This window comes from Alternaria hordeiaustralica (assembly GCF_023758085.1).
Source record: "Alternaria hordeiaustralica strain BMP 2776 chromosome Unknown scaffold_31, whole genome shotgun sequence".
NCBI classification, from domain to species: domain Eukaryota; kingdom Fungi; phylum Ascomycota; class Dothideomycetes; order Pleosporales; family Pleosporaceae; genus Alternaria; species Alternaria hordeiaustralica.
Genome location: NW_026056803.1, coordinates 61,761 through 78,018, shown reverse-complemented (window position 1 = coordinate 78,018; position 16,258 = coordinate 61,761). Strand labels below are relative to the sequence as shown.

Sequence of the window (16,258 nt, the reverse complement as noted above, 5' to 3'; positions counted from 1 at the left end):
GAGGGAGTATGCGAGTTATGATTTTTTGGATTGTTTGGACGTGGAGGGGGAGGGGGAGGGGGTTGTGGAGAGTGTGAGGAGGTTGGGTGGGTAGGGGGATTTAGGGGGAGGTGGGGTGTGTGTGGTGAGGGGATGGGGGTTCACGGCGGTGTTCACATTTGCATCATGATGTGTCCTGTCTAAGTTTGGTTCGATTGATCCTCTTCCGCCAAGCGTCTGTTCCTTGAAACTAGACACATCGAGGACCCTTTGGCCCTTCATTCTCACCACGTTGCCAACTGCATAAGTACGCTCATCGCGCAGATGTGCGTCGTGATTCGTGGCATCTCCCATCCACCGCATTCGTCATACTTGACACTGCTGAGAATCCATTTAACGCTTGAACATAAACCAAAAGACAAAACCCAAATAAACAATCACGAAAGTGCAAAGTAAAAGTGACTCCACTAACCTTGGGGGTGTTTAAAGTACACATGGGTACGTAGTTGTACATGCCTGAGCATTGCGTCGTGCCGTGTTGCTGAAATCGTTTGCAACCACACAGGGGTCGCTCAACCCAAGACTCTCGGACCGTTCGACTTGCCCTTCTTCTGAACACCACGAGGTATGAACATGGCGGGAGATGCGACTACCGCGGGCGTGCTGTTGTTGCCATTTCCAGACTTCTCCTTGTTGTTTTTGTTGTTCCTGTTCTTCCCCTGCTTGTGTTTGTCGTCCTTCTTTACGACGGCCTTGACCTCAGATGTGGCTCGCTTGATGAGGACCGGGTGGCTGCCGATGTATTTGCCATTCATCTCCTTGGCGGCACGGAAGTAGTCGTCGGTGTCTGAGAAGCTCACGAAACCGTAACTTCTGCTCTTGGTGGACTTCTTATCTCGTACGACGCGGGCTTTGGACAAAGAGGGGTACTTGGCGAAAGCTTTGAGGAGTGAATCGTCGGTGACTTCACCCGCCAGGTTACCGATGAAGAGTCGCGGGTGCAAGGGGTTCCACTCGAGTAGTGTCTCGTCCTCCCACTGTTTTCCACCTCCCTCGCGAACAACAGTCTTGCGCTTGCCGTCGGCTGCTGGTCCTGCTTCAGTATCCTGGGTGGTTGCCGCTTCCGGTCGAGCGGTCATGTTCGCACCGGTGCCCTTCTTCGCGTTCGCGTCGCCAGCATTGTATGCGCTGTTCCACTCGGCGATGCGGGCTTCTTCTTCGGGATCATAGGTGCCACCAAATCCGCGGTTCACGGTCGGAGCAGCTGGGTATGAGGCCGCAGCAGGTGCGCCCGTCGCGTAGGCTGGGTACGAGTAGTTGTTGTAAGCATTGCTGGTCGGGTATGCGGGTGCTTGATAGGGGGCGCTCACTGGGGCTTGCGCGTAGTTTGCCGGCGCAGCAGACGCCGGTGTGAAGCCAGCAAACATGGGCGAGTTGCCCTGGCCTCGTGCGCCGGCGTTGTTGGTCCTTGAGGGCGGTGCCGAGTATGTCGTGGGCGGCGGGCGCGCTGGCAGGGAGTGATGGGGCTGCATGTTGGAGTAGGAGCTGCGGGTCAGTTCAGCTTAACCTTAGCGAGGTGATGACTTAACCAGCTACTGGTCGAGACGCGCTCTGATGTTGCGGAGTGGGTAGACTGGTGATAGGACGGCCGGGTGGCTAAGGATGCGTAGTAATCTACGGTTCGCAGATTTTGAGGGTGCGCGCGGGTGTGGTTGCACCGATGAGGTGAGGCGCAGTTTCTGTATGGCTGGGGAAAATGCCTCTCAATGAAGCGCGTCCGTGTGAGTGAATAACCGCCCGGGCAGTGCCGTGCGCGTGAATGTCTGGAGCTGATGCTGACTACACGTCGAAGATGGCAGAAGGCAACAAGACTTTCCCGAAGTGTCTAGCAAGCGAGGCTGCAGGTGGGCGAGGACTAGGTCGGCGTTTGAAGAGGGCAGAGTGGGATGGCGGGCCGGTGCAAATTACAATTACCGTGGGGATGCGTCAGGCAGATGGGGGCGTCGACGTCCGTTGTTGGTTTCTGTCGCAGAAAGTGAGCCAAGCGGCTCCTCCGGCCCCGAAATCACGTGTTGCCGGCATATCGGCAGCCGCTGCACACCACGCTGCACCGCAAGGCTCAACCTTGAACAGCCAGGAAAGAGCTGCAGCGCGATGCACAGGCGTCACCGGTGATGAGTTTTCTCTCATCGCGTCAGCCCTCACAGTCCATCCAGGTAGCCTTGGAAACATTGCAAGACTTCTCCGGCGACCTGTCCTAGCGTATCCGGTGATCCCTGCACGCTGCCCCTCCATCCGTACTGCGTAATGCTGTGTTAAGGCTGAGACGGAGGGGCTTCACAAGCAGCCGCATTTGACCGCGACGCCGTTGGGACTGTTGCTTGCGTCGCTAGTCTGCTAGGATGAAATTGATGTCAATAGTGAATGTACACCGAGTCGTGATAGCCATAGCATCTGCAACCACATGCGCAACCCACCCGTGTCTAGCCCGCTCATTAGACGGCGGCTTTCTAATCATGCGCTGTGATGTTCAGCAATCATGTCGGCAGCGGTGCAAACGTTTTACAAGACGGAATTGGCAACAGTGGCTTGTATGACATACCTTACCGCCGCGGCCGAAGCTATTCTCCGTCAACAGCGTGATGCTGGGATATGGTGGTGGGACGTGCCATTGATGCAATAGTAGTGTGCCCCGCTTGTTCCAAAGACTTTCCGCGTACATATCTTGACGACCCCCACCAGACTTCTTCTTCCTTCTCTTGACCATCTCCCGCTTTATAAGCCTCAATTGCCTCGTATTGCACGCCCGGTCGCTGCAATTCTACCCCGCCAACACTTTCTCATCCACCCACCTACCCCTACACGAGAACAGCAATCATGTCTTCTGAGCCCGTCGGAGATTTCGGCCTCATCGGCCTGGCCGTAAGTACTCCATATTCGATCGCGTCCATGGCGAGTGCAGCAGAAAGTGCGCGTCGTCGTGCCTTCCTGCCAGCCATTGAGACCAAAGCACGAATTATCCGGAGACATTCACTTCCAACGCATCAAGGCCAGCCATGCTGACTATTCACGTAGGTCATGGGCCAGAACTTGATCCTCAACGCGTAAGTCACGACCAACGTCATAACCCACCAAACCAGTACTAACACCAACCAGTGCTGACCACGGCTTCACCGTTGTTGCTTTCAACCGAACGTAAGCGCCTCGATACACCGCGCCGCCAACACACACTGACAGGCAGATAGCGTTGCCAAGGTCGACCGTTTCTTGAACGATGAGGCCAAGGGCAAGTCCATTGTCGGCGCTCACTCCATCAAGGAGTTCGTCTCCAAGCTCAAGAAGCCCCGCCGCATGATGATGCTCGTCATGGCTGGTAAGCCCGTTGACGACTTCATCGAGCTCCTCCTCGAGGGAGGTGCCGAGGAGGGCGACATCATCATCGACGGTGGTAACTCCCACTACCCCGACACCAACCGCCGCACAAACTACCTCAAGTCCAAGGGTATCCGATTCGTCGGAACTGGTGTCTCTGGAGGAGAGGAGGGTGCCCGCTACGGTCCTTCCATCATGCCCGGTGGTAACGAGGAGGCCTGGCCATACATCAAGGTAGGAATGCGCGTAGAGATGAACAGGGCAAAACTAACAATAATCAGGATGTCCTCCAGTCCATCTCCGCAAAGTCCGACGGCGAGGCCTGCTGCCAATGGGTTGGTGACGAGGGTGCCGGTCACTACGTCAAGATGGTCCACAACGGTATTGAGTACGGTGACATGCAGTTGATCTGCGAGGTGAGACGAGACGATCATACAGAAAGAAAGAGGCGACTGACAGAAACAGGCCTACGACATCATGAAGCGCGGTCTCGGCATGAGCAACAAGGAGATTGGCGACGTTTTCACACAATGGAACAAGGGCGTTCTCGACTCATTCCTGATCGAGATTACCCGTGACATCATGTACAAGAACGACGACGATGGTGTTGCCATCGTTGAGAAGATCATGGACTCTGCTGGTCAGAAGGGTACCGGAAAGTGGACCGCCATCAACGCGCTCGACCTCGGTATGCCCGTTACCCTGATCGGAGAGGCCGTCTTCGCCCGTTGCCTGAGTTCGCTCAAGCAGGAGCGTGGCCGTGCCGCCGGTCTTTTGGACGGCCCCACCCCCAGCTTCTCTGGCGACCGCCAGGCCTTCATCGACAACCTCGAGCAGGCTCTTTACGCATCCAAGATCATCTCGTACGCCCAGGGCTTTATGCTGATCCAGAACGCCGCCAAGGAGTACAAGTGGAAGCTGAACAAGCCCGAGATTGCCCTCATGTGGCGCGGTGGATGCATTATCCGCTCCGTCTTCTTGAAGGAGATCACCAAGGCTTACCGCCAGAACCCCGAGCTCGAGAACTTGCTGTTCGACGACTTCTTCAGCAAGGCTATCCACAAGGCCCAGTCCGGATGGAGAGACGTCGTTTCCAAGGGTGCTCTCTGGGGTATCCCCACCCCTGCTTTCAGCACCGCCCTCAGCTTCTACGACGGATACCGCGCCAAGGACCTGCCCGCCAACCTGTTGCAGGCACAGCGTGACTACTTCGGTGCCCACACCTTCAGGATCAAGCCCGAGTACGCCAACGAGACCTACAAGGAGGGCCAGGACATCCACGTCAACTGGACTGGAAGGGGTGGTAACATCTCTGCTTCTGTAAGTTTCGCGCACATTGATCATTTAGAAGACACTAACAACTTGCCAGACCTACAACGCTTAAAAAGGGGATATCCATTGCTTGTTAGACGGGAGCAGAGGGCTGCCCCGAGTTCATGTTTTATGAAGAACGTGAAAACTGAGATACCTCGAATCTAGAATGAATATAACGATTCGCATGTCCAATGTTTGCATGTGCCGGTGAATGTATGAAGCTCAGCTTGACCGCTGTGTTGTTACTCGTACGCTAGCTGCAGTTAGCGTTGATCGTCGCGTACCTCCAGGTAGACCCTTGACGAGCCACCCCACTATGAATTGAACATTGTTACGAGGTCGCACGCGCATCGGCTTCCCAGCAATCAGGATACACTCGGGACGGAAGCGTCTCCAAGGCCTACACCATATACCTGCTACAATTGGCCCAGCGGCAAGCGCCCTGCGTAAAGGCTTGGCATCGCGACCACGGAAAGTTGCAGCGCATCACGACAACATCAACCCACCCGCCTCGCGCTCCGCCAGCTCCGCCACGCCAGCGCTGCCCCACGACCCGGTTGCGCGTGCGTCGTCGCGTTTTCATTTCTTTCATTCCTTTGGATTGTATATTCACTGCTTGTATGAGTCTCTGGCGTTAGGTCCTCCGTCGTAGAATCTGGGCAGGGACTAGGTGCTGACGAGACCCAATTGTAGCGGAGCAACACGTTAGCCTCCGCCGCCCGTAATACCCAAGTCGCCTAGACAGAGGCACATAAGAGCAGGACCGTCATGGCGGACAACAAGCGCAATAGCGTTGCGGGCAAGGTTGCGACTCCGAACCTAAAAGCCGGCCCTGGATCGAACAAAGATGTCATTGGCGCGGATTCCGATCTGTACAAGGCTGTTGGGTCACGGTACGTTCCGCTCGTCGAAATGGTATCACAGCTGGGATGGTAGCTCACAGTTCCCAGCATCAAAGTCACATGTGCCCCTGGCAAGAACGTCCTCGAGGGCACCCTCTTCACGGCCTGCAACCTCACCCACGCCATAGCCATCAACACCGCGCCCGCTCCACCGAACCCCTCCCCTACCTCCTTATTCAGCCAGCCCGGCGACTACCACATCATCCCATTCGCACACATTGAGTCCTTCGAGATCATCGGCACAGGAGAGCGCGTAGCAGAGTCCGCAGCGGGTTTCGATGGCGCACTCCCCAGCATCTCCAAGGTGGATCTGGCCGCGCTACAAGCCCGCGAAGACCAAACCATCCGCGAGATGAAAAAGAAGGATATGCAGAAGGGCAAGGGTGTTAGTGCCGAAGCACAGGAGTTGTTCGATGCTATCTCGAGGACGTGAGTCATATCAGATCTGGCGCAGAGACAGGATATCAGGGCTAACATACGAACCACAGTCTACCAACTCGGTGGGCAGATACGCAGATCGTCGTCAACGACTCCGTCCTCATCCAGGCTCCGTACACGCTCGACAGCATCAAAGCACCCGCCGACAAGCATCAGGCTAAGGCTCACGTTCGCAAGGTCGTCGAAGCCTTCTACCAGCGTAAGAAGGGCGCTTCTGCGGGTGGGGCGGCTCGCGCTCCGGTCGCTGTGCCCAATGCCCCTCGGAAGGGAGGTTAGAACTCGGCCAGCCCAGGGCTTTGGCGACGGACTACTTGATGTTAGCCTTATCCGCAGAGCTCCATGTCGCTGGCTGGAGGGTTTGGTCTCGTTGGTGATGTGAGGTATGAATCACGGAAGGATTATGCAATGATGGTAGCAGTCATGCATTCTATGGAAGGGTGCTGGAAGGTAAACATGCTATTCCGCATGGCATAGTAGGCATTTCAGAAATTCACAAAATGTTCAAAAGCCACGGCTTTTTGCGCCGTGTGATGTAAGTGCGATAACTTAGCTTCACGTCTACGACAGGATCCCGACGATCGCACGAGCAGGAGAATAAGCATAATGATGACTACGGAAGTTTGCAGATAATGGAACCACACATCAAACAGCAGGCTGCAGCTGAAAGCCTCTTTCTCATTCTGTTGACAATTGGGACGCCCTTGTACCTCATCGCTAGGTTATAACACCAGTCTTGTTCCGACGCACCTGTTCAACTCGCATGTGCCGCAGCGAGCGAGATGGATCCCTTAATCATTGCGACGAATGTGGTAAGTTCTCTACTCCGGGACCTTAGTCAGAGCCGTATTGCTAAGCTAACCACTCTTCTAGCTCCGGATCATTACGACTTTCCTCGGAGCTGCCAAAGGCCTCAACGACATACGGAGCAAATGGAAGCACGCGCCCGTTACCGCGCGATTCCTCTGTTCCCAGCTCAAACTCAATGGGACCTTACTTTCGCGGCTGCAGGCACTACTTCTTGACGAAACGAATGCTGTGCACGCGGACCCAGACTTGGTCGATACGCTCGATACGACTCTGATAGGCTCTCTCGTGCTGGGGGTATGCCTGGGGAAGTACGTGTCGAAGATCATGAAGGGCGTCCACGGTGATGGTAGCATGAGCTCGAAAGCCAAATTTTGGACTCTGTGGAATGAGGATGAAGCCAAGGACTTATTGGAACGACTGCATCAAAACCATACTGCGATCAACATGTTGATCGGCCCGCTGAACAGGTGAGTGAAGATAAAGTCTCCACATAGCGTACAGCTACAGCCACGAATGGCGGACTGAATTTAGCAGGGATTCTTCGACCGAGAGAAAGAAACCCCTTCAGGAAAAGGAACAAAGCAAGACGATGACAACAATGAACGAACACACCCAACACATGCGAAAGGCTTATGCCCTCACAGTGGCGGAGTCTACATTCAAAACCGAAGATTCCCCTAGTAGTCTCTTGAGCAATCTCTCCACCCTTGTCGATCCTACTGACGGCTCTTCCGAACAACACTTCGAATCTGTCCTCTCAAACTCCAGAGTATACAAAAAAGCTTCCAACGCCACTATGAGCCAGCGGCTGAATACCGATTCCGACAATGCAAGCATGAGGACTAGTCATTCTACAACTGCAGAGATTGGCGACCCGGACTTCATTACCGACCCATCAAATACAGAAGAAGACACAGCTACTACAAGGCCTATAACTGTTCATATCTGTGATCCTGTTCATAGGGCGAGCAGAGATCTCAACGTTGCAGGCGTAACGGGTATTTGTACCGAAAGCTATCCTACTCAAGAACCCGGAAAGCTGAGTTACAAGCCCCACGACCGGATACAGAATCTACGGAAGGTAGATGCGGCGTGGTGGTACGGCACTACTGAACCGTCAGAGAACGTGCCTGAAAAGAGTGGTATAATCCTTCGTCGAGACTTTTACCCCGTTTACAGACTTAACGAGTGGAAACCTGCATACACCGGTAGGAGCATGGGCACCGAAGCCGTTGGCGAGTATTGGTTGCGCTATGAAGAGGGAGATCGAGTGGAATTCGATGTAAGTGACGTGAAAAATCTGTACCTATGACATTGGGCTAACCATTTCAGCGAGTATACCATAACTTCATATGGCACGTCAGAGTATGTAGGAACTCGGACCATCACGCTGGGTCAAACGACATAGACTCACGGTGTCACAACGCATCAACAGAAGGACAAATGCTAGTCGATACCATCATGCTGAGTGACGAGATCCGCGAACAGGTCGATACGCTTTTAGCACATTGTGCTTGTCCTCTTTCTCGTCTCGCCGGTTTGGAAGGACGTGAACGGTCCAAAGAGATTATAAAGATGGTGAACGAGAATGGCTGGCCCGAATCTGAGCAGAAGATTATAGCGGATTGCAAGAGCTTTAGGGAACTACAAGAAGCGGCAGAGTTATATAGGATGTGTGGACAATAGGGCTGGGACCTACAACGAGTCACAGGTGTGTCCACAGACACGGCAAAAAGGTAGATGAAGCATACATGGCAGGATACGGGTTCAATTCGCAGGGTGAAAAGTACGCGAAGCCCATCACGCTGCCTCATACTAATATACAAAACGCCTCAACACATGCCCGTAGTCCCCAAGCCCCCCTCCCCCCAACCTCACCCCTCTCAACCCCTCCACCCAAGCGCATCCTTCTCCAGCACCGCATGCCTCATCCGAAGCAAGTCCACCCGGCTGGTGTACGTCAGGCGCCCCTCTTTCTTCCACCTCGTGTTGTACGGGATCTGGTACGTATCCAGTACATCCACGAACGCACCAGCCCTAGGCTCATACGCCCCCGCCGTCTGATCCACCTCCAGATTCATCTTCTCGGGCCCCATGCCCCATCCGTAAGAGACATTATCGAAGCCGCGGAAAGTGGCTCCAACGACGTACGTGCTGCGCGCACGGAGCGAAGGCTGCTTGTGGCGGAGGCCATTGCCGTTGCCGCTCGAGATGACGGCGCCGATCATGCAGTCGTCCATCTTCTTGACGATGATGAACGGATAGACCTTGATGCAGATCTGGCCGTACTGCGACGGGACGAACCAGTCCCGCGAGGTGGCTGCCATGCGCGGGAGGGGCGCCCATCCGATGTCGCCTACGCTGATGGCGGCGATGGCGGCGGTGTCGAGGCGCTGGGGGCGCTCGGGCCCGTGTGGTGGTGGTGGTGAAGGCGAATCTTTGTCGACCTCCATCTCATCTTCCTTCACCTCACCCTCCTCCATCTCTTCTCCCCCCTCTTCTCCCTTCTCCTCCTCCAACCCCAAAACCTCGCCATCCCATCTCGCCAAAAACGCTTCAAATCGCTGCACGCAAAGCAACAACTCACTGGAAATCGTCTCCTCGTCGGCCGTAGCCTCTTCTCCTTGTAGTGCCCAAAGGCGGTTCTGATGTGCCTCTATGGCGAGGACTTCCATGGCGATGTCGCGCCCGAGGTTGATGGTGGTGAGGGAGGGCATGGCGGGCCATGCCGGCGACGTTGCCGTGAAGGCGAGGAGTGTGGTGGTGGTGTGGGTGGTCATGGTGACTATGTGGTTAGTTACGGGAAGGGAGAGGAGGGGTTGGGGGGGATGTAGGATGTAGAGGGTGAGATAAGGGAAGGGAAGAGGGATGCTGGGGGTGATGTAGACGGTAGAGGGCAGGATGCCACAAGGGCAGTGAGATGCTGGGGTGATGTAGACGGTAGGGAGCAGGATGCGGAAAGGGAATTGGGCTGCCGCAGCCCATGTAATCCGCGAAGCCATCGCTACCGTAACAAAAAGAGAAGATACTTACGAGTGTAGTCAGTGTGTGTTGCTAAAGAAGCTCAGAAATCAGCGGCATGAAAAACTTTTGTTATGGGCGTCCTGGGTGCAAACGCTCGTTGCTGTCTTGGCGGTGAAAAGTGCGGCTCACTGCTCACGTTCACCGCGAGTTCAGCAGAGAGAGAGGAGCGAGGAGCTGGATGTGAGAGCGGAAGTGAGCGTGACGGCAATATCGGAGTTGGAATTCGTATGGGATATGCAAGGAATGAGGTTGACAGCTATGTGGGAAATGGGATATGTATAGAGTAAGAGCAGTGCGTGATGTAGGCGTATTGTGGCATTAAGGCGCGATGGATACTAGTGGTATGACATTGACGTAGGCATAGTATGGCATTAAAATGTTGGAGATATCTGCTACAGAACTTGATGTCGTAAGCATGACTCTCTGGTTCTGTATACTACAGCAGCATACAGAAGAACGAAGTCTCCGTCTGCAGAAGCATTTCAAACCGCAGATATATACTGCCCTTTCACTTTTCACCGCCCTTTTCCGCTTGACCTAGCAGCGAACTCAGCATACTAGGCAGGGTTGCAATTTGCGAATGGGAAAGTCTGAAGATGTGGAGTTTGTCACTGGTAGTACTATGTCTGTGACAGACGTCGAGCCAGACTACACGGAAGATTTTCTGTCATCTCCTAGCCATGATACAGAAAAACGCTCACTTCCACTCAACTCCCCAAGTAACCTCCCCCTTCCTAAACGGCACAACCTCACACTCGCCCCCACCCTCCTTCCTCAACACATCCACAACCTTCTCCTTCCCCTTCCTCAACACAACCCTCTCCTTCCTCTCATCCACAATCTGATAAAACCCCCTCCCCCACCCCCCAAAGAACCCCTCCAGCACCTCCTTCGTCACCTCCTCCTCCCCAACAACCCCCCTCCTGACCCCCACCTCCAAAGCATCAAGCACATACCCCACCGCATAAGGCTGCGTAAAAACCCCCGCAGCAACCTTATCCTCCCCCCTCTTCTTCCCCCTCGGATGCGGCGCAGAATCCGTTCCGAGGAAAAACTTCCCATTCCCCCCCACCACCGCGCGGAGCAACGCATCACGATCTTCAGGCGTCTTAGCAACAGGCTTGCAGAAACAAAAGGGGTCGCCTGCCCAGTCATCGATGATCAGACTGAGATGGTGCGCGGTGATTGTGCCGCTGACGGATGGGCCGCAGGAGCGGACGGCGGAGAGGGCGGCGGATGTGCTGCAGTGCTCGAGGATTATGCGGAGGGTGGGGAATTTGGCGTGTAGGAGCAGGAAGGTGGGGAGGAAGGCGGGTTCGGCGTTGAGGATGGTTATGGCGCCTGTTTCTGTGTCTTTGGTTGTTGTTACGTGGGTGTTTGGGGGTGTGGAGGGGACTTCGCCGTGGAGGTTTAGGACCATGTTTTGTTTCTCCATTTCGGCGAAGACGGGGTAGAAGGGTTCGTAGGAGAGGACGCCGGATGAGGAGTTCTGTGGGGGAGTTAGTCCGCCTGTCACATGAGTTGCCAATTTCTTCCTCTCTTATCCTCTTTTTTGGCATATCTTTGGGGAAGATTGTCTGGATCTGTACGTACCGTAGTAACACCAGCGGGATACGACTTGACACCCGTAATCCCCGCTTTCTTCGCCTCCCGAATAACCTCCGGCGTGATATCCTCGTGAAGATACAACGACATGACGTAATCCACATCCGGCTCAATAGCACGAAGTCTATCGCGGTACTCGAGACATTGCTTCACGGAAGTGATGGGCGGGACCAGGTTCGGCTGTAATAGTGATATGAAGGGTTAGAGAAACGTGACCGATATGTTGCGAGATGAGTATGGCAACAGCACATGAACAGAAAGAGAGAACGAAGAGGAGCAAGATTGACGATGGTAGCATAAATGAAATGACCGAAATCTTGGATGAGAAACGATGGTTATTAAACTCACCATAACATACACCTGATTCACACCACCCTTACGAATCGTAGGCGTAACAAGCTGCGACATCTCGCCATCCCGAAGATGGACATGAGCGTCATATGCCGCTGGCAGCTCAATTTCCGTCAGTTCGGTAAACTTCATCTCTGGTTTCGATAACTCCAGGGCTATGGATCTTGGAGTTGGTCGTTGTTGTTACCCCAAAGAAGTTGTCCCGCGTTTTTTGGCGAGATCGGCGGCGGGCGCAAATAGAGCCGCACTAGGCCGGATGTGGAAAGCCTCACCTTGTTACATATGTATAGGTGGATTTGGACATGCTAAACTTGGGGACTATTATGTTTTTGATATCTTGATTGAAGTTACAGAGAAACAAATCAAGCCTTTCACATATGGATCTGCTGCCAGAATATTGGGTATCCGCAACGCATGGTCCAACTACTTGGCCCACCACAAGAAAGATACTCACATCGCCAAAGTCGCCCTTCAACTCCCCCCTTAACATATCAGATCAACTAATCAGCCTGCACAAACCCCTCTTCAAACACCACCCCTCTTGTCTCAACCTCTACCCTCTTATTCCAATTCTTCGGCACATACTCCACCGACAACCCCGAATGACGAGTATAACGAGTCTTACTCGAGCTCGTTGAACTCACACTGCCACTTCGATGCGAGAAAACAGACTTACTCCTACGAGGTTCTGTTTCAAGTTTGATCCCGTCTTGTGCCGATGGCGTTGTGCTGACTCGGGGCTGTTTCCTGGGTCGCTCTCGAGATGTGCGGCTCTGGCTTTCTGGGGCGAAAGGGTCTTCGTCCTCTTCGCGACTGCGTTTTACGGGGGTTGGTGCGGAAGTCGGGGTAGAGGAGGAAGTTGACATGCTCGATAAGGAGAGTCGACCGACGCCAGCGGCGAGAGTTTTTGAGAGTCGAGAGAAGAAGCCGGTGGACTGGGGAACGGAGGCACTAGGCTGTGATATGAGTGGAGTCTGTAAAGTTTCGCTAGTTGCGCCATTAGGCGTGCTCGCATTCTTTCTAAATGGCCCCGGCGTACTGTTCACAGTCGAAGTAGTACCATCAGTTTGCCGTCGTCCAGGTATCACCACCACCGGTCCAGAACTCCTGCGGCGATGTTCCTTCTGAGAAGGCGACATATCCTGTACTTTAGACTGGGGTCTGGGCTTCTTAACACTCTGCTCGATCTCCGACGTTTCAGCGTCGCTAGTTGCGTCCACCACCTCAGCTGAGTTCTGCGTCGTTCCGTTCGCAGTAAACCCTAACTCATTCTTCTGCACGGCCTGGAGTAGAGAAAGGCCCATGGCGAAAGCAACCTTACGGTCCACGCCATTGCCGACAATTTTGTACTGCTCCGGGAGGGAGCCAATGATGGGCTCCTCATCCATGTAGCCCTGGGTCCGACGTGCTTCCAGTACACTGATAGACCGATGCTGATCCCAATGCAGTGTGGCGCCGTTCCGGGAATCGCGGATGACTATGTTTGTCGTAATAGTAGGTACCAGTCCAGCTGCTTTGATCCGTCGGTACGCCTTTCCAATGTCTGTCCTGGGGTCTCGTAGTGAGGTCGGGATAAGACCACGTCTATCTGCTTCTTTGTAGTCGCAACCTGGAGGCTGTCGTGGAATGCATCTGACCAATGCTCGCTGCTTACGCGTTGGGACTTGCGGTAAGCGGTGGTCTGGGAACGGAATGCAGGTCTGGACAATACCGTTGCCAATGTCGGGCAATCCCGCATCGACGGACACCGCGGGTACATACGGAAAAGGCGTTGGGTAGTGCTCGCGTTCACCAAATTTCTGTCCGTTGGGTAAATAACCTAAGCTTCGTCCCGCCGTCTCCTCGTAAGGTCGTGCGTGGGTGTGCCAAGGTTGGGCAATTGGCTCAAGTCCGGGTGCAGCTATGGTGAGGATCAGGCGTGAACGCTGTTGCGCGCTGCCGTAACTCCAAGCGTCCATGATGTACTGATTACATTGGTATCCCATCGAGACTAGAGAAGCAACCACCTGAGATAACACGTTCTGATCTTCGAATCCAGTCCGTGTTGAAGCCATGTTGACGACGTTTTCGAGTATACCGTACAAAGGGCGGTATAGATCTACATACGAGCAGAAAGTGCTAATATGTGACGCATTCTTCAAGGACTGCGGACTGAGAATATTATGCTGAAGAGCTGAGAACCCAGGACATGGCGATCCAGCAGCAAGGAAGTCGACTTCTCCGACCCGAGGGACAAGGGCAGGTTTACTACCCTTGAGAGCTGCGTCAAAGTGATCATCGACGGAGCCACAGAACAGATGCATCGTCTCCGGGCTCTTCGAGTTAGCTCGCTGAGTGTGGATGGCATGGGGACTGAAATCGACAGCGGAGTGGAAGATAACTGCTCCACCCTCTTCAAGGCCTCGATCAAGCGAACCACCGCCACTGAAGATACTCATTCCTCTCAATGATTTAGCAGAAGCCATGTCAGGGCCCTCATTGAATGTCTTCGGAAGATTCCGCAGAAAGATGAGTTTCTGATCGCCTTCCACGCCAGTCAATCCCATAGACAAAAACCAGAGATCACCAGCACCGCCACGATTGTACGTGAAAGGTATCTGTCCGTCCTGGATGTCAGACTTACTCACGAACTTGACATAGCAGCGCCTCTGGATGCGGGACATGGACACGTCTTCGTATTCGTCCGTGAGAACAAGCTCATTGGCCAAGAGATTCAAGCGCCGAGCTTTGGCTGCTAGTTCTCTGCAGTCGCGTTCCAGTCGTAACAGCCTACGTACTCTAACAATCCCCTTGGCGCGGTCAATGTGTTGAAAGACGACAGGATCCAGAAACTTGTCTCCGTTTCGGGTCCTTGATAGATATACCGTGTCGCCTCGACCGTAATCATCGACGGGTGTGCGCTTTTCCTTCCGACACGTGCAAGTCTTGTGTGAAGACCGAAGGCTGACAAATGCACTGTCTTGGGTGACATAGGTCTGACGAACGAAAAAGCGCTCAGCGTCGATGGTGGAAGGTGACCAGTCTATATCGTATCTTCCCTTGATATCCGTGGATAAAAGCTCTCCCTCCGAGCAGTTGCAGTTGTCGGATAAGAAGACTTCGTTCGCGTAGGGATATTCGGCCTTGAAAATGTTGGTCTCGTGATGGCGATAGATCCATAACACGAACAACCTCTGCGTTCCGTCCGTCAAGAGCTCTGTACCCTGGACGTATGCGAGCCATTCCCAGGTCGTATTGCGCCATACGGTTGCGTCAGCCTCATCAGGAATTAAGGCAACGACGTCGCCAACCTTCACTGGTGAGTTACCATAGGGTTGGCATATGTTCCGTCGCGGAGTAGTCGGTTGCCGTACCCAGAAGCTCTGCGCAAACCCAAGCCTCCGTTTTCTGCGCTCCTGTATAATCCTGACCGTGTCGGTAGGCCGTTTCGCCTGTATTTGCTCACCAAAGTACATGTGCTTAAAGCAATCGTAGACCTCTGGCGTAGCAATGGTGTGCTCGATGATCTGCTTCTGCGCCTTTACAGCCGTTAATCCTTTAGCCATGCACTCGCTCCAGAGGGGATGAGCAAGCAGCTGTTTCGAGTTGGGAAGGTTGAAGGCCTGGTTGTAGAAGTATTCGACGTAGGCATGTACGGCGACGCGAAAGTCAGTTTGGTGCCTGAACGCAGTATGCCATTGCTGAAAGTCGGAGCAATGACCAAAACGGGGCGAGAGCCAGACATAGAAGTCTTCGCGAAATGCGGTGAGCCCGACTGCTCCCACGGGCTTGCTGTCCACATAGTCGATAATATGCTTCCCTAGCTGCGCTACCCAGAGGAAGGATTTTTGAAAGTCTTTGTAGCCTGGGGCCGGCTTGGCAAGTCTGTACCAAATATCGTAGTGCTTGTCCTTACTCGCGAACGTAGACTGTATGTATGTAGTAACACCCGAGTTCTCATCGTCTCCGTAGCCCTCGACAGAGCTATCCTGAATTGGTACTGCATGCACGTAGTGTTTGGTCGATCCCACGCAGATGAAGCCATCAAAGCACAGTTTCTTTGCGATCGAAACCTCCAAGTAGTGTAGACTCGTCAGCTCGTAGGCCCTGCACTCGCTCTCTGGTGTTCGATAGATCTCGTAATCTTGCAGGTCTACAATCAGAAGTTGCTTCTCGGACCTTGGCCCATCGTACACGGGTTCTTCGCGGGATTGCCGTCTCCATTCACTCTTCAAGCTTCGTAGTGCTTCCGATTCGGGCGTTACTGGTACGGGCGGAGACCAGTTGGCGACGTGTGATCTGGCAAAATCGCTTGACGCCGGTAAGGTGATTTTCGGTTCGCTTCGTCGTCTTGGTGTGGTGCTCTGTGCGCTTTGCCTCCTCTTCTTTGGCTCTGGCGTTTCTAGCGTGATGTTGTCACCGATTGTCGCATCCATCGTGCGCTCGCAATGTGGGTGTGATCCTCGGCGAGATTTCGGTGTATGCGT

At 53.9% G+C, this 16,258-nt stretch overlaps 5 protein-coding genes across 5 annotated transcripts; 2 read left to right on the top strand and 3 right to left on the bottom strand.

The window, feature by feature from the left end:
- Positions 1 to 551: 551 nt before the first annotated feature.
- J4E84_009673 (uncharacterized protein) lies at positions 552 to 1,511 on the bottom strand (the record flags this gene model as incomplete). The annotated part of the gene is made up of 1 exon (XM_049392235.1): positions 552 to 1,511. The coding sequence occupies one exon, from the start codon at positions 1,509 to 1,511 to the stop codon at positions 552 to 554; it is 960 nt and encodes a 319-aa protein (XP_049239997.1).
- Positions 1,512 to 2,856: 1,345 nt separating this feature from the next.
- GND1 (phosphogluconate dehydrogenase (decarboxylating) gnd1) lies at positions 2,857 to 4,735 on the top strand (the record flags this gene model as incomplete). The annotated part of the gene is made up of 7 exons (XM_049392234.1): positions 2,857 to 2,901; positions 3,055 to 3,083; positions 3,136 to 3,174; positions 3,225 to 3,585; positions 3,633 to 3,767; positions 3,817 to 4,671; positions 4,721 to 4,735. The coding sequence occupies 7 exons, from the start codon at positions 2,857 to 2,859 to the stop codon at positions 4,733 to 4,735; spliced, it is 1,479 nt and encodes a 492-aa protein (XP_049239996.1).
- A 698-nt stretch (positions 4,736 to 5,433) lies between these two features.
- On the top strand, positions 5,434 to 8,262 carry J4E84_009671 (uncharacterized protein; the record flags this gene model as incomplete). The annotated part of the gene is made up of 8 exons (XM_049392233.1): positions 5,434 to 5,558; positions 5,616 to 5,996; positions 6,056 to 6,276; positions 6,777 to 6,814; positions 6,876 to 7,279; positions 7,347 to 8,094; positions 8,145 to 8,177; positions 8,221 to 8,262. The coding sequence occupies 8 exons, from the start codon at positions 5,434 to 5,436 to the stop codon at positions 8,260 to 8,262; spliced, it is 1,992 nt and encodes a 663-aa protein (XP_049239995.1).
- Positions 8,263 to 8,695: 433 nt separating this feature from the next.
- Positions 8,696 to 9,529, bottom strand: J4E84_009670 (uncharacterized protein; the record flags this gene model as incomplete). The annotated part of the gene is made up of 1 exon (XM_049392232.1): positions 8,696 to 9,529. The coding sequence occupies one exon, from the start codon at positions 9,527 to 9,529 to the stop codon at positions 8,696 to 8,698; it is 834 nt and encodes a 277-aa protein (XP_049239994.1).
- A 1,004-nt stretch (positions 9,530 to 10,533) lies between these two features.
- On the bottom strand, positions 10,534 to 16,207 carry J4E84_009669 (uncharacterized protein; the record flags this gene model as incomplete). The annotated part of the gene is made up of 4 exons (XM_049392231.1): positions 10,534 to 11,325; positions 11,430 to 11,621; positions 11,790 to 11,947; positions 12,469 to 16,207. The coding sequence occupies 4 exons, from the start codon at positions 16,205 to 16,207 to the stop codon at positions 10,534 to 10,536; spliced, it is 4,881 nt and encodes a 1,626-aa protein (XP_049239993.1).
- Between the last annotated feature and the right edge of the window lie 51 nt (positions 16,208 to 16,258).